The 26,035-nt window shown below is 31.9% G+C and overlaps 1 protein-coding gene and 1 long non-coding RNA gene across 5 annotated transcripts in view; both read left to right on the plus strand.

Moving 5' to 3' along the window:
• Nucleotides 1–26,035, plus strand: part of LOC126735170 (ankyrin repeat domain-containing protein 12-like) — a 122,965-nt gene that overhangs the window by 340 nt on the left and 96,590 nt on the right. The window contains exons 2-4 of one of the 4 annotated variants that reach the window (XM_050439120.1): nucleotides 4,274–4,554; nucleotides 7,577–7,669; nucleotides 7,733–7,912. In XM_050439120.1, coding sequence (XP_050295077.1) covers nucleotides 4,281–4,554; nucleotides 7,577–7,669; nucleotides 7,733–7,912 — 547 coding nt within the window. In that variant the 5' untranslated portion in view covers nucleotides 4,274–4,280. The remainder of the gene's footprint in view (nucleotides 1–4,273; nucleotides 4,555–7,576; nucleotides 7,670–7,732; nucleotides 7,913–26,035) is intronic. The other 3 variants (XM_050439127.1, XM_050439136.1, XM_050439141.1) reach the window with 3 other exon arrangements.
• On the plus strand, nucleotides 13,301–17,763 carry LOC126735231 (uncharacterized). Its single transcript, XR_007660350.1, has 3 exons — nucleotides 13,301–16,158; nucleotides 16,717–16,898; nucleotides 17,032–17,763. It is a non-coding gene; the product is annotated as an uncharacterized LOC126735231 (long non-coding RNA).

Consider the following 26,035-nt stretch of genomic DNA (forward strand, 5'->3'; position numbering starts at 1 on the left):
ATCAATATTTGTTACAATTATTCCTTAGACATTGCCATTTATTCACAACACACATTTTAAATTGTTGTATCCAAGTAAGTTACTTTTCAGATCAATGCAAAACCTTTGCCTAAAACTTCTACTCCTGCACCTTGTAATGATCTTTGTAGATCTTTCATGAATTTTAGCATAGCATAGATCATGAAGTTTAGCAACTTCCTGAAAATAAACATAAGCAACTAAAATTATAGGCAAATCACTTAAAATGTGTGGAATTTTACTAGAAACAATATTCAAATGGTGAAAGAAGCTAATTTTAATTTTTTTTTCAAAAAAACATAAAATATACTTTGACTTTATATCTGAAATTATGGAAAAAACCTTAAAATGGGTTCCAGGTCCAATTAAAATGAATATATATTAGATTAAGTCAAATGTAAGATTATTTTTTTTGTTTTTCTTTAAATAATCCATTTGAAAATCCACTACTCCACCATCAGAATATTGTTTCTGTTAAGGTTACATACATTTTAAGCCTTTGCCCATAATTTTAGGTGAGACTCTCAGAAAAGTTGCTAAACTAGACAATATGTACTTAATAGCATTTTCTAATGGTAACTGTTGATATAATATTTAGAGCCTCGGATAAAAATAAGCATAGCATGTTGGTGTTGTTGGATTTTTTAAAAGCATTTGACCATTGCACCATTAACCATAATTTGTTACAAGCAAAGCTTAAATACTATGGTTTAATATTGGTTCATGCTTGCTTTTAAAATTACATTTATCCAACAACTTTTTTGGACAACAGTATGCAAAACTAGTAAGTATTAACCACCATTACAAAATATAATATAATTAGAAGAGAGGCAGTGCAAAAAAAAGTATTTATTTCCAACAGGTTTATTACCTGATGTTATGCATTTTATTAAAAAAAAAATCATCAAACATCTCATGTACTACCTATACAGGGTGTGTTTTTAATATTTTGACAAAATTCAGGGTCCAGCTGAAATCAAGCAAAAAAGTGCCTATGAACATATGTCTTAAATGTCTTAGATTTTACACTACAGGGTGGTAAAGTTGAAAAAAGTGAGTTTTCACTTTTTTAAATTTGATATTGTAGATATTTTTCTGAAAATTAGTACGCTGTTTCAAAGCATTGATAGGGATTTTCCTCTACACAATTTTTATATTGCCATTGGCATTCCTGAGGGGTTTCAACTGAATATCTTTTAAAGGGTAAACCACTGATTTAAGTCATAAATATTTTTGAATTCTTTGTTTCTTTTAAAGCATATCTGATTTTTTGGTAATTTTTCACCTGATGCACCATTTTCACATAAAATAATAGAAAGCTAATCATGCAAGTAACTTTTGATAAGATTTGGTATCATTATTGTAAACACATATATTCGAAATTGATATTTCATTAAGCAATTGAGGTACAATAGACCAAAGTAATCCAACTGAACTTAAATACTGACTGCAATAGGGATTATTTTTTATAGATAAATCCAGTGAAGTTGAAGCTCATTTATCTATTAGTAACCATTCAAAACATTTTAATCAGCAATCAGATTTAGCAGTTTTTTTTAATTTATCAAACTCTTGAAACTTTTCTCTGTAAAATCCGTGATAAAGTGTGATAACTTTCTGTTGGAGAAAGTTTTTGAATTTTCCCTCTATTTTTGTTGACATTTTGATTTATATGGTCTTTGTGTTTATAGGCCACTCATTAGAGATATTGGTATATTCCTGGACAAACTTGACTCTCTATTATCCCACTTGTCCCTACACTTTAAAATTATATTAGGTGGTGACTTTAATATTAACTTCACTTACATAACTTTTCTACATTGTACTTCTCTTTTAGAGTCTTACAACTTAAAACAGCATGTTCTTTCTCCTACACAAATAACATTCTCATGTGCAACTACTGTTGATTATTTGTGTAGAGATTTACATGATGTGTCATGTATCATACTCTCTTCCGGTATTTCTGACTATGAAATTGTTCATACTAAGAATCCATGGTACACTGTATAGACTTAACTCATTATATAGAAAGAATTTACAGCAGAGCAAAAGTCAAAGCTTTTTCTTCTGCTACAGCCTCGGTTAGTTGAAATGGCTCTTGACTCACTTACCTTATTTTTTTATGTGCAATGTGATAAGGTAAATCAGTGTTTTCCTAAAAAAGGCTGGACCAAAAATTAGATCCAAAGATCTACAACGGTCCGTAGAGCAATCATTTGTGAAGAATACATCTAAAAATATGTTTTGGCCGGAACATATTTTTGGATGTGGATATCAATCTTTCAGATTCAGTATATATTACGGTAATTAACCAATTTACAAAATAAATATAGTATATAAAATTATTCAACAAAATCAGATTTTATATCGCAATAAAGCACTTGAAGTATTAGTACTATCATTAAATATCTAGCATAAATAACAGATAACAGGTAACATCAATAAAATTAAATCAAATGTAAGGACAACAATGGTTTAAAACAGAGTAACTGCAATAGAAAAGAAGACACACTTTAAGCAAAGTCAAGATATAAAATTATATTGCACTTAAGCAGACTTTAAAACTCGTTGAAGTGAACTCAGAGAACAATAAAACAAATCTATACTGACACTATTTGAGTTAATCATCATTCTACCTATTGCACAGTTTTCACCATACAGTGTATGATGTTGTTCAAGGTAAAATAATCTAGTCCGTCTGAGCACTGTAGTAGGAGGAACATTTAAATTAAGCTGTCACAACAACTCAGGAGACTGTATTACATTGTTACAAGAATCTTGTATGTTGTGATAATATCGCAGTTTTTACGTCGAGTCTCCAACTTTTCAATGTTCAGCAATCTATACATTTCACTGTAATTAATATCAATGCAAGGAATATTAAGTTTTAAGTTAGTCTGCAATCAAAAAGCACCCCAAGATCATGTATCTCTGATACCTTCTCAATAAGTGAACTCATTAGATGGTACTGATGAAATGGTGGACTAAAACTCCTGGTAAATTGAATATATTTGCATTTTTTAGCATTTAGGACCATTCTATTGTTCTTGCACCATAATTCAAATTTGTGAAGATCAGAACAAAGTTCATGATGTGCCAAGTTACTGTCTATAATTCTAAAAATCTTAACATCATCAGCAAAAAGCAACACATTACAATAATCAAAACAATGAACAACATCATTAATAAAAAGATTAAATAAAAAAGGGGCAAGATGGGCACCCTGACGAACCCCAGAAGTCACTGGAAAAGGACTAGAAAGAATAAAAGTTATTTATCTTAATCTTATTTATCTTAATTAATCTTTTGGTACGTGCTATAAAAACCATACATTTGAGCCAGTTGTAAAGCCACAACTATCATCACAACAACTATAATGAAGCTGAGTTACTTATGAATGAGGATCTAGACTCATTTATAAGTAACTTGAGACAATTGAGATTTCAAGAGCCCTATACTGTATAATAACTGAACTATTTAACTGTTGAGTTACATAAGCAATTGTGTGAATCTTTTTTTTTCTTGTTTTAATTATATTGATTCAGGTTACAGGTTTTCTTCAGGTTTGAAAAGCCAATGTATCTATGAATGCACTTGTGATCACTCAAAAAGCATTGCTAAATATTTGTCTATTTAAAGATAAATATCCTGTTTGAAGAGGAAAGGAATTTTTAAAATTCAACGTCTCTATATAAAGCTTGTTAAAAACAAATATTTGTTCACAACAATAAAGCTTATTTTGATAAATTTAGTGATAACACTTATATGCAGTAATAAAATTAGCTAAAGTAGACCTGAGGTACTTACAGCAACAAGATATCAAACTATTAATCCTCCTTTCGCTTTTCTTTTTTTTAGGCTTTCTTACTTTTTTGTGTTTATCATTGTTCTCCTGTATGTTTATGTAAGTAGTTTATATTAAGTACTATTATTAACTAAGTTTAATAATATTTGAACACATGTTATTTTGTCTGAACTAGATATATGCATATTTTTTCAATGTAATCACACACACATTTACAAATTCATCATATTTCCAATTATGTTTATAACATTTTGTAAAATTAATTTTGAAATAAATAGGACTCTATTATTATTAACTTAAAGTAAACCATTAAAATATTGTCTAACTATTGAAGCTAGACTGTGTCAGTTTTCTACACTAAGTTTTCCTTTCTTTTTACAGCTTTGTATAAAACTTGTATTGAAAATAGAAGGCATTATTTATTTATTTTAACAAAATGTTTAATTTTAGGAAAGAAATGCCTGCAAATGTACGACCGAAATCCTCGAGTAGTAGCACAAGAGGTCCCCTGGTAGCCCCGATGTCGGAACGTCAACAGATGGCGCTCCTGATGCAAATGACCTCGTCGGGAGAGGGAGGATCCCGGAGTCCCAGCTCGGGCGGCTCAAAAACCAGAGACCGTAACGAAAGAGGTGAAACCCCCTTGCATTTAGCGGCCATTAAAGGCGATGTAGAACAAGTCTGTAGGTTGCTAGGGAATCGCGCTGACCCTAACGTAGCGGATTTTGCCGGTAAATTTACCGTTTAATTTGATTTCCCAGTTTAAAAAAGAATAATGAAACAAAAAACAAATCCTTTGCTTTAATATGTTTTGCAAAACTGGGGTAAGATTGACGATTTCAGTGTTGTTATTTGTCCGCCATGTTAAATTTCAGCTTTAGTTGTAGTGCTCTGATCCTCTAGTTTAATTTAATTAGTAGTTATTCCCTTAAGAATAAGCAACAATGAAAAGTTAAACAGGGTGTGACAACATTCAATACAAAATACAGGGTGTTTCGGGAGGAAGGGGAAAATATTTTGAGAACATGTTCAGAAGGCCAAAATAAAATGAATTAAACCATATGTTCGGTTCTGAAGTTTTTTGTAAGATTTTTTATTTTAAAAGCAAATAATATAAACAAAAAATGTTTTCGAAAATACCTTTTGTTAAGCGCTCATATTGAACGCTTAATTGCTTGGGGATTGTTTTTATTAATATTTGAAGGATTCAAAATTTGATTCTAGGGTCCTTTTACTGTTTCTACTGGTGTTTCGTACACTAGAGCTTTCATCCACCCCCAGAGGCAATAAATAATCCAGTGGATTTAAGTCTGGTGACCTTGGTGGCCAAACTTGAGGTCCTCCTCTGCCAATCCAATGATCAGGAAACCGATTGTCTAAGAAATTACGCACTTGGCGACTAAAATAAGGCGGAGCTCCATCGTGTTGAAAATCCATTCGGTGTCAAACAATTAGCAGAACATCATCCAACATGTGTATTTAATGGTCTTCCAAGAAGCGTAAATCTTCTTCTCCGGTAAGACGATCATTAAATACAAAAGGACCAAACAACTTCAGCATTCCACACCACACGTTAACACTGAATCAGTGTTGAAAGTTTCGTTCAAACGTGGCATGAGGATTTTCATCTGACCACCGATGTTTATTATGTCGGTTATTAATTCCATTCCGTGTAAAATGAGCTTCATCGCTAAATAAAATGTATTTATGTAGGCTTCGATTTTGTTGGATCCATTCGCAAAATTGATCCCTTAAGCCATAATCAGCCTCTTGAAGATGTTGAACCGGTTGCATATGGAAAGGCTTAAGACCGTTTTTTCTAAGTGTCTTCCAAACGTCCACATGGGGTCCGGTAAAGTTAAAGGGACGTCTAAAAAAGATTTTTTTTTTTGAAAATTTTTACATAGAATGTTGAGTTTATTATAAAGGATTTTCTACTTACGTATAATGCACAATTTCAGCCCGTTTAACTGCACTCTTTTAGCGACTAACCATCACGTTGATCATTATATACGCTATTAATTCAAATTTAAAGCCTTAATTAACCAAATTCTATAACTTAGAAGAATTTACATCACTTCTTTAGGTCATAACCACAAATTTATACAGGCGAATTCGGAATATCAAATATGTAAATACGGATTAATTCATAAATAAACAAAGACTGTCAAATGTCACGTCAACAAAATATTATTTTATTATTTATTGGGAGTGGCTACTGTACAAGTACGATTTAAAAAAAAAAAAACGTGTTTTATTTTGTATGTACACACGCATATACAAGCACACCCCTAATTGTGTATACACAGGCACAAACACGATAGTTCCTCTTTTCCTAACTATTATCCCAGTCCCTAAATAGGGCTCAAACGATTACCTAACCCACTATTTAGCGCCAACCCAAGGTTCTAATCCCTTTTTGCAATCCCAACTCCACATGTGCGCCAACCACATAGTCCTTACTATCTTACTTCATCCTCACTTTTTTATCAATAAAATGTTCAAACTCAATATTCTATGTAAAAATTTTCAAAAAAAAATCGTTTTTTAGACGTCCCTTTAACTTTAACGGACCCCAGAACATTTTCCTAATTTTCCACATTTAGTCCCGCCTCTCGTTCAGAATTAATTCTTACGCTTGGAAACATTCCTGTTTCCTGAGCATTTGCAAAAACTGGGAAAAAAAACTTTGGTGAGGGATTATGTAATGGAAACTTTGCTCTTTTCAAATTGAAACGCTCAGAATCAATCAAACTGACAACCATGCTTGTCAAAACTACCAAATCAGTCTGTTAATATCTTAAAATAGGTATTAACAGACAATAATGAAATACCTGCAACGTGAGTTAGAAATACAGAGAACGTAATTATTATTAAAAAACTTTAAAGCCGATTATTTCAGAAACAGTTAAGAATCGGATTAAAACATATGGGTTAATTTATCTTATTTTGACGTTCTGAATATGTTTCCAAAATATTTCCCTTTCCTCCTGAAACACCCTGTATAAGATGTGTTTATGGGGTCAAAACAAGACATTTTTCTAAACAATTTACTACTTCCAAGCTACAACCAACCTAAGTTGTGTAAAAAAGAATTATGTATTTAATTATTTAATTTTTTTATTTACACATCACTATAAATTACGCATTGGTTTTATTAATGTAATATGAGGATCAAAGGCTTCTGGTTTATTTGAAGAGCTTTTTTTTTAGGTGGTGCGCACGCTGCAAGATTCAATAATTCAATATGTGGGTCCCACTGTGCTTCCCTTTTATTTATTTTATTAAATACAAACTACAGAACATACGGCATAGAAACAATTTAAATTTTTATAGCCGGTTGGGAAGGGCGGGAAGACTTATCTCCACAAATAAAAATGCCAATCTTTCGTTAAGAGTTATGCATTTCGATGAGTTCATTCATCATCATCAAACTCTAACCCTACATAGCTGTGTAGATAACTGTGTACAACAAGCGAAAAAAGTCCTATTTTAGCCACATGAATATTTGCATTGCAATTTTGTTATGCCCTGTAGCCTTAGCATCAGTAATAACTATATTTTTAAATTATACTTTTATACAGATCTGTTCTGATCTCATCTGCCAGTCTTATATATATTTATCCATTCTCTTTTTATCCATAGACTCTGCCGCTCTAAGAAATTATATAAAACTCATTGTCTCTTTCTTAAATAAAATCACAAATGTGTAGTAGAGAACAATCAAATAAATATAATAATTTGAACTTACAGGCTGGACGCCTCTGCACGAAGCGTGTAACCATGGATGGTACGAAGTCGCTTTTCGTTTAGTGCAGGCTGGTGCAAACATTAATGCCAAAGGTGGTAAATTACCCTTAAATTAATTAAATACTTAAAAAAAACTCCTTATAAATGTGTTTTTAAAAGGTTTGGATAACGATACACCGTTGCACGACGCAGTCATCAACGGCCATCTGAAGTTAATCAAATTATTAATAGATAAAGGAGCGGACATCCACGCGAAAAACGCCAAAGGAAAATCACCCTTAGAGTTGGCGGCGCCCAGCGTACAACCATTTTTACTCAACACCAATTTGCCTATGCCTGGTAAGTAACTCATATAAGAAATTAAATCAAATGAAAAAAAATGCTTTATAATAATAATAATAAAACATCGTTTATTTGCCCAATTTACAATAAAATTTTATATCTTAACTAGATACAAAGATAATAAATATCATATGCTTTAAAATTTAAAAAAAATCTTAACCATAATATAGGCAAAAAGGAGGCTAAAGGCAATTTAAAAAAGTTTCGTGTTTAACCTTCCTCATTAAATAAGTTATAATTTCTTTTTTGTTTCTTTTGTTGCATCCAAAATAAATTACTAGGTATCCCCCAACAAGTGCCAAACATCCAATAAGCTTTAACATACCCAATACATACATATTTAATAAACGCGACGATCGCCAGATATACCCATTCTACCGCAATAAATATTTTTTGTATTTATGTTTAAATACGCTTGGTGATACATTTTTAAAGTCCTCCGGAATCTGGTTGTAAATTGAATAAATATTATAAAAAAATGACCTCTGATAAAACGTGGTATGCAAAGGCGGAGAAATTAGACCTCTATGTCGGAGATTCAAAGAATGTACACTGTGTCCCATTTTGGATGAGACTGCAGGGTATCTCTGTCATTTTTTAAGATAGAGCTTTGCGGTTTTCGCGACCCTGTATCACTTTTTTGTAAAACTTTTAAAGCCACAAACAGAAATATTCTAACTACTTTTGTTCCTGAAATACAGGGCGAAAACGAAAATGTTCACTTTTGGAGATGTTATTATTTCTCAGGCCCTGTATAAGATAGAATAAAAATGAAAACTGCTTATAATAGATATTTTTACATAAAAGTCAGTGGCGTATTTAATTTTTTTTCCCAATGCACTGTTTTTAAGATTAGGCACAAACTTGGTATTTTTTAAATGGAACCCTGAATTTTAACGTCAAATTTTTGCATTTTTTTTTTCTGAATACATTGATGTATCACAACCTAATCTTTGATAAATTTTAGCTCAAAGAATTAGAAAAATCCATATTTATGTTTATTTTTTTAATAGTAGGCCATGAATTCTTTGACACATGCATAAAAAAATGTTTTGTTTATTGCATTCATGGAAACTAAGTCACAAACAGACTCAATACAAATCAATAATGATGGCTGACGGTGAAAATATGGAATTCCAAAATTTTGAAAAGTATGATATTATAAAATGTTTAAACCTTTCTAACGAAAATGTCGAAGCGGCGCAGCAATTATATTTAAATAGGTAAAGCTCTAGCTTATTTTATTTTGTTACAAAATTCAAAAAATAAAAAAGATCTTATTAGGTTTCCAGAAAGACGTCAGCCATCTCGGGCTACGGTATTCCGGTTAAAATCTAATCTTTTAAATTATGGCTGCTATTCAAAACCTAGGCAACCCCATGTTGATAGAAATGAAGCTGGCGAAATTAATGTTTTAGCGTGTGTGGAAGCAAGACCCCAAATTTCCTGTAGAAAGATAGAGGAAGAGATAGGAGTTTCCAAAACAAAAGTGCAAAAAATTTTAAAAAAGCATAAATTTAAACCGTATAAGATAAATATTATTCAAGAATTGCATCCTGACGATCCGTTTAAACGACTGGAATTTTCTAATTGGTTTTTAACCAAAACTAATGAAGATCCGGATTTTGTAAAAAAGGTAATATGGTCTGACGAATCCCATATAAGCAGTAGTGGCATATTTAATAGGCAAAATACCAGACATTGGTATCAAGAAAACCAACATATTACTTTTGAACGACAGCAACAAGGCCGATTTGGTTTTAGTGTTTCCTGTTTTGTATTGGGCACTAAAATTGTATATACCATTTTTGAGGGTAGGTTAACTGCCCAACGATATCTAAATATATTGCAAAATAATTTGCCAGAGTTGCTGGAGGACATACCTTTAGCCCACCGACATCAAATATATTTCCAGCAAGATGGAGCGCCCGCTCATAATTCAAGGGTAGTTAGAGAATATTTAAGTGCCCATTTTGATAGACGTTGGATTGGCACACACGGGCCAATCAGATGGCCCCCGAGTTCACCGGACTTAAGTGTTTTGGACTTTTTTGTATGGTCGTACTTAAAAAATAAAATTTATGCCAATCGGCATAATAATATAAATGAACTCCGAGCGACAACTGAAGAAGCATTCATAAACTTACAAAGGCAACCCTTTATAATTTTAAATGCCTTAAGACGAATACAGATGGAATACGATACAGACAGAAATGGTTTTTGTATAAGACAAAATGGACAGCAGTTTGTACAGTTTTATTAAATTTATATTTGTTGTTTTTTTTTTGGTTTTTGTAATTAATTTTCTAATTTGATTCTTGTAATTACTAATTAGTTTTTAATGTTAAACCTGGTCCGATATATTTTTTTTGTTTTTAACATTTTTATGTTTATATTAATATTTTAAGTTAATGTTTAAAATATAGTTAAATAAACAGGTTTAAATCACATGGCGTTTTAAAAAAGTAATAATTAAATGCATGTGTGTAAGAATTCATGGCCTACTATTAAAAACAAAAATAAATATGGATTTTTCTGATTTTTGAAGCTAATATTTACTAAAGAATAGGTTGTGATACATCAATGTATTCAGAAAAAAAAATGCAAAAATTTGACGTTAAAATATACAGGGTGTTCCATTTAAAAAATACCAAGTTTGTGTCCAATCTTAAAAACAGTGCATTGGGAAAAAAAATTAAATACGCCACTGACTTTTATGTAAAAATATCTATTATAAGCAGTTTTCATTTTTATTCTATCTTATACAGGGCCTGAGAAATAATAACATCTCCAAAAGTGAACATTTTCGTCCCTGTATTTCAGGAACAAAAGTAGTTAGAATATTTCTGTTTGTGGCTTTAAAAGTTTTACAAAAAAGTGATACAGGGTCGCGAAAACCGCAAAGCTCTATCTTAAAAAATGACAGAGATACCCTGCAGTCTCATCCAAAATGGGACACAGTGTACGTCAGTTCTATAGCGTATTTTATTTAATAGATACGTCATTTATAAAGTCATTTAAAGGCTCTTATTGACAAAGCGGAAAAATCAAAATATGCCGATTACTATAAAAAAAGGTATTATCGAAAAGAAAACAATAAAAAAAGTTTATATTCAAGCACAATAGAATTTCGTCAGTTGTACGCTCTATTTGACTAGCGGGGAAGTCAAATAGAATTATAAACGTATTCAGCCTAAGAAATATAATAATATGTGGCCATCATCAGAGCTATGACTACAAAGCCAGCTGCTAGCTATACATTCGGATCTTATTAATCAGTGGGCGACGTACATTCTGGTTAGTGGATTTTTCCTGGAGTAAATTGGTTCTTTAAAAACAATAGACTTTTTATATATTTTTAGTTTTCTTTGTGAGCATCTCCAGAATTTGGTTTACGAATAGACGCCAAGGTAGTTCTAAATGTATTTCTTAAATCTTTCTATTTGTTTCTGACTAAAGTTCCTAAGACAACGAAAATGTATCTATGCAGATACTATAAAAAATATACTAATATTATACCATTAAAAATATCAAATATAAATTGAAACTAAACAGTCTATTTCACCTTACAGGTATTTATCAACTGGTCAATTGTTCAGAAGTTTGGCGTTTACTTTCCATATGTGAGTTACTATACAGGGTGTCATTGAAATGGTGTAAAAAAATTCGGGGGGTGATAGTACTCCTAAAAATTTTAAAAAAAGTTCCTATAACTATAGGGCGGAAAATGCATATTAAGGGAGTTAGGGGCACTGAAAGGGTAAATTTAAAAAACGGTTTTTTGAAATTGTAGGCTTAAAAAACGAGATAAAATTTCGAAAAAAAATCCTCTGCCATAAATTTTGACCCAAAATCAAATGGTGATACTGAAAAATAATTTGGAAAATCGGAAAGGGTAGTTTTTGCAAGGGTAGGGGGTTAATTCGTGAATAACTTTTTTTAGGTTATTTATTTCGCAACGTGGGTTCATTTTTTAAAAACTACATACTTTTTCCTACAAAAAAGGTACTCTTGTTGCACATCGCCCAGAACGATGGTTTTCGAGAAAATTGAAGGCAAAAAGTTTGCTCTGATGGGTTGCTAACTGGTTAAACAACATAAACCTATGAAAGTTATGGGGTTTCAAAAGTAAACACGTAGTTATTAAATAATTAATTGAAAAATCTAAATTTTATGATTTTTAAAACATCTTATTGCTTTAAAAAACGAAATAAACCAATTACCAAAATTCCTTATTAAAATAATGCATTTCTTAATTCATTCATAGTAAATGTTCAAAGTGACCACCATTCATTTCAATGCAGACATCTGCTCTTCTTCTCCATGATTTGCGTACCCTGTGGAATATCCCTATAAGGAATTTTGGTAATTGGTTTATTTCGTTTTTTTAAAGCAATACGATGTTTTAAAAATCATGAAATTTAGATTTTTCAATTAATTATTTAATAACTACTTGTTTACTTTTGAAACCCCATAACTTTCATAAGTTTATGTTGTTTAACCAGTTAGCAGCCCATCAGAGCAAACTTTTTGCCTTCAATTTTCTCGAAAACCATCGTTCTGGGCGATGTGCAACAAGAGTACCTTTTTTGTAGGAAAAAGTATGTAGTTTTTAAAAAATGAACCCACGTTGCGAAGAAAATAACCTAAAAAAAGTTATTCACGAATTAACCCCCTACCCTTGCAAAAACTACCCTTTCCGATTTTCCAAATTATTTTTCAGTATCACCATTTGATTTTGGGTCAAAATTTATGGCAGAGGATTTTTTTTCGAAATTTTATCTCGTTTTTTAAGCCTACAATTTCAAAAAACCGTTTTTTAAATTTACCCTTTCAGTGCCCCTAACTCCCTTAATATGCATTTTCCGCCCTATAGTTATAGGAACTTTTTTTAAAATTTTTAGGAGTACTATCACCCCCCGAATTTTTTTACACCATTTCAATGACACCCTGTATAATCAAAAATTGTTTCGTAGGTGGTTAAATCTATCTGGGAAATATTGCAATTATTACACATGAAAATTCCTAAAGAAGATGATTTAAGAAAAATAGCAGATGATTTTTATAATATTTGGAACTTTTCTAACTATCAACGGGAAACATATTAGATTAACTCACATAGCCAACATATATTATGTAAATGCTATACAGTGCTTTCATTTCAAAACGATCCACCTTTAATAAAGAAAAAAAAACACGTCAAATTAGATATACAGGGGGACGTTTAATTATGCATTTACTGAAGTTCTGTCAATCACCTCCTCACCTCCAGCTAACCTCACTTTAATATGTCAAATCGGAACGCCCATCGTGTGATACATCATAGTAAGAAGCGTAAAATTCTCTATTCAGCGGTACCAAAAAAAATGAAATCGGTAAATGTGTAAGCAAATAGTTAGCGAAAATTTCTAGAAATAATGAATATTTTATTTACGCCAAACTTTGGTATTTTAAATGAATACTTTTAGTGTGGTACCTACATCATTTTAAATTCTTACATTTTTTATAATAGATCATCAAAAAGAAATACAAACAATTTAGAAGTTAAAATGTGTGGTAACAAACAGCACATTTAGTTCAAGCAAATTATTTTTTTTTTAAGTAAAGAATGTGTACCGTTATTTGCGAAGAGTGTCTTCAAATTTTTTGCAAAAATCTTTGCAGTCTTATAACTTTGTATGTGTATTTATTTCACTTATATTTTTTGCGAAACCTACCTAATAGGTACAAAAAAGACTGCAATACCTTACATTTTTAAGGCGTTTAAAAAGCAGGCGGTTTATTATTGTTAAAACTGTCAGTTTGACGCGTGCAATTTTTCAATTTTAGTTAAAACAGTGAGTTAATAAAATGGTGTATACGCTAGCCGAAAGAATAGAAATAATTTTTCTTTATGGAGCTCAAGATCGGTGTGCTCGCAGAACCGCGAGAGCATTTAATGAAAGGTATCAAGATAAAAACGTGAGCCATAAATACGTATTAGAATTGATACGAAAATTTGAATAGACGGGATCGATTTGCAATAAGAAAAAATATGAAAATAGAGTTGTCGATGAAGCATGCCAAGTTGAAGTACTAGGACAATTTGCTATGGATCCAACTTTGTCTATACCAAAGGCCGCAAAACTAACAAATATTTCCACTGGTTCCGTACATAAAGTTTAAAAAAAAATAAGTCCTTTCCTTATAAAATTCACATTCTTCATGAACTCGGAGAAGATGATTTTGATAGGAGAATTCAATTTTGTGAAGTGATGTGCCAACGAATTGACGACGATCCCCGTTTGTTGAAGAACATTTGCTTCAGTGACGAATCGACCTTTTTTTTAAATGGCCTGGTGAACAGACATAACTGTAGATATTGGGATAATGAAAATCCGCATGTTTTTCGGGAAGGCCATACCCAATATCCCCAAAAAATTAATGTTTGGGCAGGAATTTATGGAAATGAAATAATTGGGCCATTTTTTTTGGAAGAAAATTTGACTGGCGAAATTTATTTAAACCTTTTAGAAAATGCAATATACCCTTCCATCATCCAATCTATGGAAAATCAAGTAGATCAACATGGTGCTATATTATTGAATGAATTTTTTTTTTTTTTTTTTGGGTCGGTGGAGAAATTCTTTATGAACACTGGTTACGCGTTTTATTAAATATACTAGATATTTAAACTATAATCAAGGGTTATATTCTATGGATGTTTCATAAACATCTATTATATTTTATGTATCTGTTACATGTATCTTATAAAATATACAAATACTTTTTTAATATTTCAGAATATGAAAATTTCCCTATATAGGTAAATATTTTTTCCATCCATGAAACATGTTCTGGATATACCATATATACATCATTTCCTAGGTAGCAAAATGACGTCTTGGCGACGTCGTTTTTCGTACATTTTGGTCTAAATGAAGAGTGATTTTGACGTTTTTACGATCTTAAAATGACGTGCAAATATCACATCCAATGGAAAATTAAATTCGTTGGACAGGGAAACCTTAAAGGAGGAAGAAGTAACATGAGGAAACATTCGGTACAAAAATACTGATAACTTTTAATCTTAATAAAAGGAAATGCGCGTCCATAAAATATGCCATGTTTTCCTATAATTTTTTTAAAATTTATAAACAAGGTTAGATCAAGATGACATGCTGAAAATGCTTTGTTTAAAAGTATACAGGGTGTTTCAGAACTATGGGATCAAACTTCTAAGGGTTGTTCAGTGCAACAGCAGAATCCATTTGAGTATAGGAACCCATGTCCGGAAATGTGTCACTACGCCACTACGGCCCTAAGACGCGTTTAAATTTAGAAAAATATTAATAACTGAAATAGGATCTGATGCATTTATTTTTACCTTTTGTATATGATACCATCACAACAATTGTTCAAAATGTCTTCCTCCAACCTCAATACACCGATTTAAACGCAGCACATGCTTTCGGCGGACTACACTAAAAATTTGATCCTCGTTTTGAATGATTTCAAATGCTGCTATTATTCGTCCAATTAAGTCTAGCTCTGATTGCACCTCTTCTTCAAATTCGACCGTTCTTACGATTCGAGCAACACCAGTATCATGCATCTTGGTCTTAAACATGCCTGTCTCAGCGAGTCGCCGGTGAACCGCAATAAACTTTTTGTATCCAGGATGCTGTCGTTCGGGATAACGTTCATGCTTAGAACATTGAAAGGCTAGAATTAGTAAACAACAACTTTGTTTGAGTCCAACATGTGCACAGGGGCAAGAGGGGTGTTTTGTTTACAAACATATTTGCCGATTCTCTGTTGTCAAGTCGACGCAAATTTCCAACGGAGGAAATTTTTAGCTATATTTTAACAACCATTATAACGTTAATTTAACTTATTTGTGTTGTATTTTATAGGAAAATTTAAAATAAAAAGTATAAATACTACAATTAACCTATTTTAAGAATAAATATAATATCCTTAAGCAAAAAAAAAACAAAATTACTAACATTGTTATCCCTAAAACTGCTTCTAAAAAATTTGAAGCGACAACATCGGAGCTTAAGCGTCTGAGCCATACGCGTAGTGTCATCTGTCAAACGGCTTTTTGTTTATTTTCGGGATTCGTGTATTTTCTTTAATTTTCGGTTTCAAAAGGAAAAAGGCCACATTTTAGTGTTTTTTTAAATTGCTAGGATGGGAAAAACTTGTGTCGTTTGTGTCGCATCATGATAAAAAGGTGATTCAAGCCGATCTTTTCACAAGTAAGTACCGATACTTTCATAACATCACATCATGGGGTAACCATCATCATAAACGTAGAATAGGGGATCTTATAGATAAACCTAATAAAAACTTGAATGTGAAAGTGTGGGTAAAATACCAAAATATTTATATTTTTAAATCTAAATATTTTTTTGAACATATTCATCTATCAATAGGCTATAAAAATATAAAACTAGAATTTTGTCCCTGGTTTTATTACAGGATTTTATGTTTTTTTGTTGTTGTTTTGGCAGAAAGAAGGCATACCTAATAACCATGTACCTATCTATGTATAGTTATGTTTTTTTAATATAGACATTAGGTAGATAGATGAAATTACTAATTTTTTATTGCCGTTAAAGAATTTTGAAAATTATTTAGATATTGATATCTATGTATAAAGTTAATTTTGTCTTTCCCTAAAATTTGGTCAATATTTTTTTTTTGTTTTACCATATTGCAACTTACAATAATATATATAGAAATTGGCACCACATATTAATTCATTACTGTAATTTTTTTTTGCTTTTTGATTAAATATCAAATACTTATTATAGATTGCCTAATATATGCCCAAAGGGAACAATGGATTTCATTAATGGAAATCAACAAAATTAAACAGAACATATTTGTTTGTTCAGATCACATCCTTAGAAGTGATTTCTTATATAAAAAAGATAATATTATCAGTAGCCAGACTTAGACCAAACAGATTAAAAAAATCAGCTCTACCTCAAAGGTAATTTTTTTTTAAATATATTTTTCTAGTATAAAAAAATTGTCACAAAAAGGATTAGTGTTACTCATATAAGCTTTATTTATACCTAATACTTATTAAATTAGGTATGTATGTAAAACTATTTCTTTACTAGGATTTCTGATGCACTGGTTAAAAACACAGCAGCTGATAATTCAGTTAATTTACCAAGTGATTTACCCTTCAAAGCTGCAGGAATAGCTTTCCTGAAGAGTGCAAAAACTTCTTTAGCTTCCAAAATAGTATATAGTACAAACAGTGAAGCTGATATAGACAAGTATGGATAATTAAAATAGATTAATATTCTAGATACACCAAATTTTGTATAATTATAGATCTGATCATTCATCATCAACAATAACTGCATCTGAGATTAATAGTTCTACAGTAACCGTGGGGTCTTGGTCAACAATTACTATTTCTCATCCAAGCCGTTTTTGTTTAACTGCTACATATTCCCTGACTCTGCCAAGGAAAAGGTAAAAATACACTCAAAATAGACTACTAGTTTTATGCCATGTATCATCCTATTCTATATATCTTATTTAAAAGTGATATAGTATTTTATTGTGTTATATTTGTTTAATTAAATGCAATTAATTGGTAATACTATATTTTTATGTATATTATTCTAGGGTAAAATCAAAATGATATCCTGAGGACCTAAGCACTGATGATTCCACCATTTCAAAAGCTAAATCACTTGTTACCAAATTATGGAAAAAAAATAAAGAGCAAAAAATTAATATTCGAAGATTGCAATAAACAAATTTGCCCCAAAGAAATTGAATTAGATGTCTCAAGTCATTATTAAAATACTTAAGAAATAATAACGTGATTTTTGAAAAAGCCCGACATACTACATATTTTATTTGACTTGTAAAAGTACTTGTTTGTATATTTTTACTAATAAACTATTTAATCTAATCTATTGTACATAGTCTTTATTCTTAGGTAAGCTTTGTTTTTTAGTATAAATTAATATGATATAATATTTGGTATTAGGTATTATACAGGTCACTGTTAAATGTCTCAAAACCATTGTACAGGCTAAATACTCATAATAAAAATCTTATAACCTATAAAAAACCTGCAACTCCTTCACAATTTAAACCTCCTTGTAGTTTTAACTCTTTCCGCTGAATCAATACTGTCCCTTTGAAAAAGTCAGCAGTATAGAAGTATATATTATGTGATGTAAGTAAGTGATGTAAAACTGAGTTTTGTCCAATATAACAATAACAATAAAATTTTGCAAAATGTTAATAATTTGTGTCTTAAAACATGATTTATTAAGAAATCTATAATTTTATATTAAAATATTTAATTTCCATAAAAATGCTTTGACAAAAATGGTGCCTTTTATTAGGACCTTCCTCTAACGAAGTCCGTTAAAAAAACACATAAATAGCTCATAAATGGTAATATTACTTATACTCAAACTCTATAATAATTAATAAAAATTTATCAGGTAAATATTTGTTGACGACGTCACTGGTAGAGAGTGCTTGTATGAGTGGCATAAACAATGGGATCGAGCGGCGTTGCGATGCCATTACCGTTTTCTCGTTTCTTCGTACTTTATTTTCATTTATTTAAAGTTAATATTGACTTCGATATAGAGTATTTTATCAAATTTATTTTTAAAAAATGCTTGATATTTTATTAAAGGGGAGCAGTAGTATTGTTTTGAGCCTTTGGAAACAACTGAAAATTTTTATGATATTATAAAGTGATTTTTGCCATTTCTGTATAAGCATTTGGCATCATTGCATCAGAGATGTTGCAAGCAAACAAACCTGTCCATAGTTCCACGGCATGCTACTTCTAGCCTTTCAATGTTCTAAGCGTTCATGATACAACCGCGATGCTGCTCGTGCATTGCAGTTTGTTGCTCCGTATGCCAAATGCATATCCGCCAATTCTTGATTGGTAAAGTTTTCCATTAGCAATAAATGTTTAAAAGTTGTAAGCTATAAAATTTTTAAACATGACATTGGGAATTGACATTGATATGCGTTGATTTTAAACAATTGTTGTTATGGTATCATGTACAAAAGGTAAAAATAAATGCAGCAGATCCTATTTAGGTAATTAATGTTTTTTATACATTTTAACGCCTCTTAGGGCCGTAGTGGCGTAGTGACGCTTTTCCGGACATGGGTTCCTATACTCAAATGGATTCTTCTGTTGCACTGAACAACCCCCAGAAGTTTGATCCCATAGTTCTGAAACACCCTGTACATTTCGGGCGGATTACTTCTTGACAAGATGTTTACATTAAAAATAGAAGTAAATATCACACTTTTTATAAACAGTAGTTTTTTACATACACTTTATACAAATCTTTAAAATTATATATTGTTCGTAAGGCCTACTAATAAAAATTAATGATTTTATTCCTTAACTTCAAATTCCAAACTGTCCAAAGTGTTATTAAATCAAATAACACACCGTGAAAAGGATGACTAAAGTTAATTGGTTTTGTTTTAAAAATCAAGCCCCCTTGGGTGCAATTTTACTTTAAAATTTTGATTTTTTTTGGTTAATGATTTACAAAACAAAAGAAATAAATTGATAGAATTAGATTAAAAAAAAATTCGATATTTAATAATATTAATACTAATAATAATGACTTTTATTAATCACATAACATTTTTACAATATTTTAAACAACTTGTTTAGTCGCCATTTGGCGCCGTCTAGCTAAAAGCTAATCTACTGAACCAAGTAAAGACCATGCGTAGAAAATTAAACTAAATATATTATGGCGCAAGTATAAAAAATCATATAATATCCTCTCTACCTGAGCCAATTAAAAAAAACAAATCACCAAATTATATAGAAAATTACAGTAATAAGAAATTCCTCAGCAAAAATTGTTTATATTTAGCCCCAAACTGTCTATCAGAAAGAGAGGCAAGATCAGCGGACAGGGCATTGTAGTATTTGACACCGTTATATGAAAGACTTCTTTGAAACATGGCCGTTCGGTGAAGAGGCATAGACCACTCAGAGCTATTCCACAGAATCCTATTATAAACTAAGTACAAGAAATTCACAATAACGTTTTTATTAAAAAATATGCCTTTTGAAATAAAATTTTAAGATGTTCTTTAAAACGTAAATTAGTATAGTAGCTTAAACGTAAGTTAGTTAGTATATCAATCTTATATCCATCAAAAAAATTTTCAAATGATGTTTCAAAACTTCTACTAGGTTTTTATTACCAAAAAACATAAGAAAAGACTTTGTAGGATTTAAAATTAAATTGTGGCCCTTAGATAATAAATTAAAAGTCATAAGATCTATATAAGAGCTTGAGTTTCTACAAACATACCAGCATCAAAACAACAGTATAACTGAATGTCATCAGCAAAAGCTTGAACTTTGCAATACTTCAGAGATCCTAAAATATCAAACCTATATACGAAAAAAAGTAAAGGTCCCAATATCGAGCCTTGTTATACTCTTTTGAGTTCTATTACACATAGTGTCGAAAGCCTTAGTAAAATCATTTGTCTGGGCTACGAATAATATTATCGAATACATTTACAAGAGCAACGTACCAAATTTTTTTCTAAAACCGCATTGTGCAATACGAATAATGTTATTAGAAATAAAGTAGTACAGTGTGACATACATTTGTGAATAGAGAACCTTTTCGAAAATTTTTGACAGTGCGGGAAGTATGCTGATTATTCTTAAGTTATTAAAAGTTTTTGGGAGTATCTACTTCTCCCAAAGGCTTTCCAATAAGTAACCAACTTTAAGGCAACAGTTGATAATATGAGTCATATACTTGTGTATGAAGGGGCCACAATATTTAAGCATAAATGGTGATATACTTAGAACATTGAAAGGCTAGAATTAGTAAACAACAACTTTGTTTGAGTTTAACCTGTGCCCAGGGGCAAGGAGAGTGTTTTGTTTACAAACATATTCATCGATTTTTTGTTGTCAAGTTTACCCGCATTTTCAAAAGAGGAAATTTTCAGCTATATTCAACACATATAAAAATGTTAATTTAACTTATTGATCTTAGATTTTGGATTAAAAATATAAACTACGAGGGTGGTCCCAAGTACCCGGCCTGACCTAGAGATGTCGGTAGTAGTTTGAAAAATATCTGTGTATTAGAAAGTATACAATCTATAAAGCATATGTTTCAAGTTTGAAGACGCTACGTTGTTTAGTATTTGTTTGGCAGCCATCAATAGTGAACGTTTTCAGTAAATTTGTGAAAATTGAGAAAATTGGTCATCGTTATGTGATGCAATACTTTTATTTGAAAGGCCTCAGCCCAACCAATATAAAAGCTGAACTGGATTCTACTCTGGGTGAGTCTGCTCCTTCGGTAACAACAGTAAAATATTGGGTAGCAGAGTTTAAACGAGGCCGTACGAGGTGCCAAGACGAGCATCGCAGTGGTCGACCAAATGAGCTGACGACTCCAGAAATTTTAAAGAAAATTCACAAAGTGGTACTGGATGATCGCCGACTAAAAGTTCGCGAGCTAGCGGACATAGTAGGCATTTCAAAAAGTGCGGTACATCGCATATTAGCTGAGAATTTTGACATGAGAAAGCTGTGTGCAAGATGGATGCCGCGTTTGCTCACACTCGAGCAAAAACAGTGTCGTGAAGATGTTTCAATTGAGTGTTTAGCGAAATTTTATAGCAACGAAGCAAAATTTTTGCGTCGTTTCATAACCATGGATGAAACATGGGTCCATCACTTCACACCTGAGACAAAAGAACAATCAGAGCAATGGACTCAAAAGGGAGAACCGGCTCCAAAGAAGGCGGAAACCGTTTCGTCTGCAGGCAAGGTCATGGCGTCGGTTTTTTGGGATGCGCGAGGGATAATTTTTATTGACTATCTTGAAAAAGGTAAAACTATCAACGGCGAGTATTATGTGAACTTACTGCAACGTTTGAGCGAAGCAATAAGTTCAAGCAAAACGAAATCAAGCAAAAACGGCCGCATTTGGTTAAGAAGAAAGTGTTGTTTCATCAAGACAATGCACCAGCTCACAAATCCGTTATTGCAATGGCCAAAATTAACGATTTAAAGTTTGAATTGCTACCTCATGCACCCTATTCGCCAGATTTAGCCCCCTCAGATTATTTTCTGTTTCCAAACTTAAAAAACTGGCTCAGTGGTCAAAGATTTTCCAACGATGAAGAAGATATTTCGAGGCGCAAAACAGTTCTTATTATAAAAAGGGTATCGAACTTATAAAACATCGCTGGGAAAAGTGTATAGAGCTGAAAGGAGATTATGTTGAAAAATAAATACATTTTTTTCCAAAATTTTCGTGTTTTCTTTCTTGGGTCGGGTACTTCTGGGACCACCCTCGTAGAAATAGATATATGTTATTCTAAGCGCAAAAATAACATCTTCAAAGCAAAAAAAAATTAACATTCTTATTCCTAAAAACCGCTTCTAAAAAATTTTAAATGGCAACACCGCAGGCAAAAGCTGATGTCATCTTGACAAACGGCTTTGTGTTTACATTCGGCATTTATCAAGTTCTGTGTTTTTTTCTTTAGTTTTTGGTTGAAAATTGAGACATTTCAGGGTTTTTGTGAATAGTGAAAACTTGTGTCGTTTGTGTCGCATCATGGAAAAAAAAGCGATTTAAGCCGATTTTTTCACAATTAAGTATCGATATTATCATAACATTATTCAAGGGACAACCGTCGTCATAAACGTTGAATAAGAAAAATCTATAATAAATATAAAATATTTAATTTCCATAAAAATGATTTTTATTAGATAGGTACCTTAACCCTAATGAAGTACTTAAAAAAACGCATAAAGAGTTCATAAACCGTAATATTTTTTATAATTTAAAGCATAATCTGTTATTAATAAATATTTATCATGTAAATATTTTTTGACGACGTCACTGGTAAAGATTACTTGTGTCGGTGCAATCAACAATGCGATCGAGCGGCGTTGCGATGTTGCCTTTTTCTCTAATATATGTTATCTAGATTCATTAAATGTTGACTGCTTTATACAGTATCTTATTATATTTTATGAAAAAAATGCTTCATACAGGGTGTTCATTTAAAAACTTCCCACCACGGATTTATCGAAAACCACTGTTTAAAAAAAACGCCAAAAAAGTCAAAAGGTTTGTCAAGGGGGACAACTTTCTAACCTAAAATTACTTCACTCTCTGCCCCCCAGGGTCATCCACTTAAAAATTTTAAACGGCAAGGGGTATCGAGTAATAGCTTGTTTAAAAGCTTTTTCGAAGTCTTTTGTTTTGACGTTTGATTTTTTTAAATAGGTCGATTTGTTTTCGAGAAAATTAGAAAAATCTTTGTTTATCTTAATTTGTTCAGATAGAAAACAAAAACATGAAAATATCAGTTTTTATTTCAATAAGTGTTCAAAATGTTGCCCGTTTTTGGCCAAACAATGATATAGGCGATGTTCAAATTCCTGACGGACATTTTCAAAAACATGTGGGATATCATGGCAGCTGTCGATGATGCGTTGACGAAGTTCATCCATACTTTCAGGTTGGGGAGTAAACACAATAGATTTCAAATTTTTTTTTTTTTTTTTTTTTTTCAAGTACTTTATTGTCGAAAATTTGGTACATGTACACGAATTTTATTGACAAAGCTTCAGAAAATAAATACAATCAAATCAGATTTTACAAAACAAATATATAAAAAATTTTATACAACATATAAAATGCCTAAAAAAAAAATGCAAGAGAAAATGTTACAAACAAAATCTTTATAAAATAAAATACATGCATGTAGACAAAGGTAGCAGAGATAAAGGGACACATAAAGATATGTTCAAAATTAAAATTAACAGATTAAAAGCTTAGCATCTACTACACAACATCCTCAGCCTTAAAAAAGTCTTCAATCGAATAAAAGGCTTTTAGAAGCAAATATGACTTCAGTTTACAACGAAACTGGCGCAAAGACTGAACACTTCTTAATTCCACGCTAATGTGATTATAAATCATTAAACCGCGATATATAAATGAATCTTTGATAGATGTAAAATGAGGAATAGGAAGGGGAATATTATTAATCTGTCTGGTAGGATAACTGTGATGTCGGATTGGAAAACTGTTCTTATTTTTGAATATTAAACATGCAGTTTCCAAAATAAATAATGATGGTAGGGTCAAAATACGGCTCTCTTTGAAAAGATTACCACAATGCATTTTAGAATGGGCCCTAAATAAACTTCTGACAGCCCTCTTTTGCAGCACAAAAACAGACTGAAACAGATAATTTGAACATGCACCCCAAAATGGAAGAGCATACCTTAAATGCGACTCGAACAAAGCAAAGTACACATCACGAGCAACATCTCTCCCCAGTTCATGAACGGTTGCCCTAACAGAGAAGCAGCCAGAAGCAAGTTTTTTATTTAACTTTATTATATGGTCAGAAAACTTTAAATCTTTATCAATGACTAAACCAAGAAATGCAGAATTGTCTACCATGTCCAATGCGTTTTCACCAAAATCAAGACTCTCAGCTTGAAAATTGAAACCAATAATGTGGGACTTTGACATATTTAAGCAAAGTTGATTGGAATCACACCATTGCTTTAATTTCAGGAGATCGGCTGCAACATCTCTGACAAGCTGCTTGGGATCTTTATTCGACCATAAAACCGTTGTGTCGTCAGCAAACAATGTAAAATGTCCACATATGCTAAGAGTAATAAGATCATTAATGTATACAAGAAATAGAAGGGGACCAAGAACTGACCCCTGTGGAACACCACAATCCACAGACTCCCTACCAGAAAAGTCACCATTAAGGTACACAGACTGCTCGCGACCAGACAAATAGCACTCAAACCACTTAAGTGCAACACCCCTAACTCCATAAGCAGAAAGCTTCTGAAGCAGTATCCTATGACTCACACAATCAAAAGCTTTGGACAAGTCACAGAACACCGCCGCAGTCGCCTCTCTTCCATTAACACCCTGGAGAAGTTTGGACAAGAAATCAAACATAGCGTCAGAGGTGCTTTTCCCTGATAGAAAACCAAATTGTTCACCTCGAAGAACCCCTTCCCCCAGAAGAAACTTTAAAAGACGATCCTTCATAAGTCTTTCAATTAACTTAGATAAAGTAGACAAAATTGAAATTGGCCTATAGTTGGATGGACTAGAACGATCACCACCCTTATAAAGAGGCAAAATTTTTGCTAATTTTAGGCAAAGAGGAAATGTGCCCAACTGAAATGAAATATTAATAGCATCAGAAAGAGCCTGAATAGCACTCAAAGGAAGTTTTCCCAATAAATTCACTGAAATACCATCGTCACTAGATGCCCTTTTCTTTTTCATCGATCCTATAGTGCAAAAAATCTCCCTGGGAGTAGTGGGGCTGAGGTAAAATGAGTTTCCACTAGTGGTAGGTAAAAATTTGAGAGGGTCATAAGTGGAAGAGAGACCCTTTGTGAGGATATCAGCAACCGAACAAAAGTACTTATTTAATATGTCAGAATCAATCCGCACTTCTTGAGAGCCATTACTCTTGGACACAACCTCATTAACAATTGACCACGCTTCGCGTTGCTCATTGGAGGAATATTTCAAACGTTTGGAATAATAGAGTCTTTTCGCTTCACACACAACTTTCCGGTAAACTTTTCGATATCTCGAGAATAGCGACAATACAAAATTATTTATCGGGTAGAACTTTTTTAAAATACCAAAAAATCTAAGATTACGACCGGAAATGCGAATACCAGGAGTTAACCATCTTTTCCGGTCCCTAAATCGATTTTTTAATGGGTGAACGGGAAAGTATCTATCAACTAACTTTGAAAGAGATGCGTGAAATGAAGCAAGAGCATCCTGCTCACAAAATATTGAGTCCCAATTAAAAGACCGACATCCTGCATCAAAAGACCGGAAGTTCCTTGTGCTGTAAATTCTACCCAAACCTCTGGATTTGTATCTTTTTCTGAATGGCACCTGAGTCAGGATGGCATTATGATCAGACAAAGCTGGATCAAATACATTACAAATTACATTCTCCTGTATATTGGAGGCAACATAGTCAATGGTTAGTTACTTATTATATTGGGTATTACGTCACTTATAGCAAAAA

Source organism: Anthonomus grandis, chromosome 1 (assembly GCF_022605725.1).
Source record: "Anthonomus grandis grandis chromosome 1, icAntGran1.3, whole genome shotgun sequence".
Classification (NCBI taxonomy): Eukaryota; Metazoa; Arthropoda; class Insecta; order Coleoptera; family Curculionidae; genus Anthonomus; species Anthonomus grandis.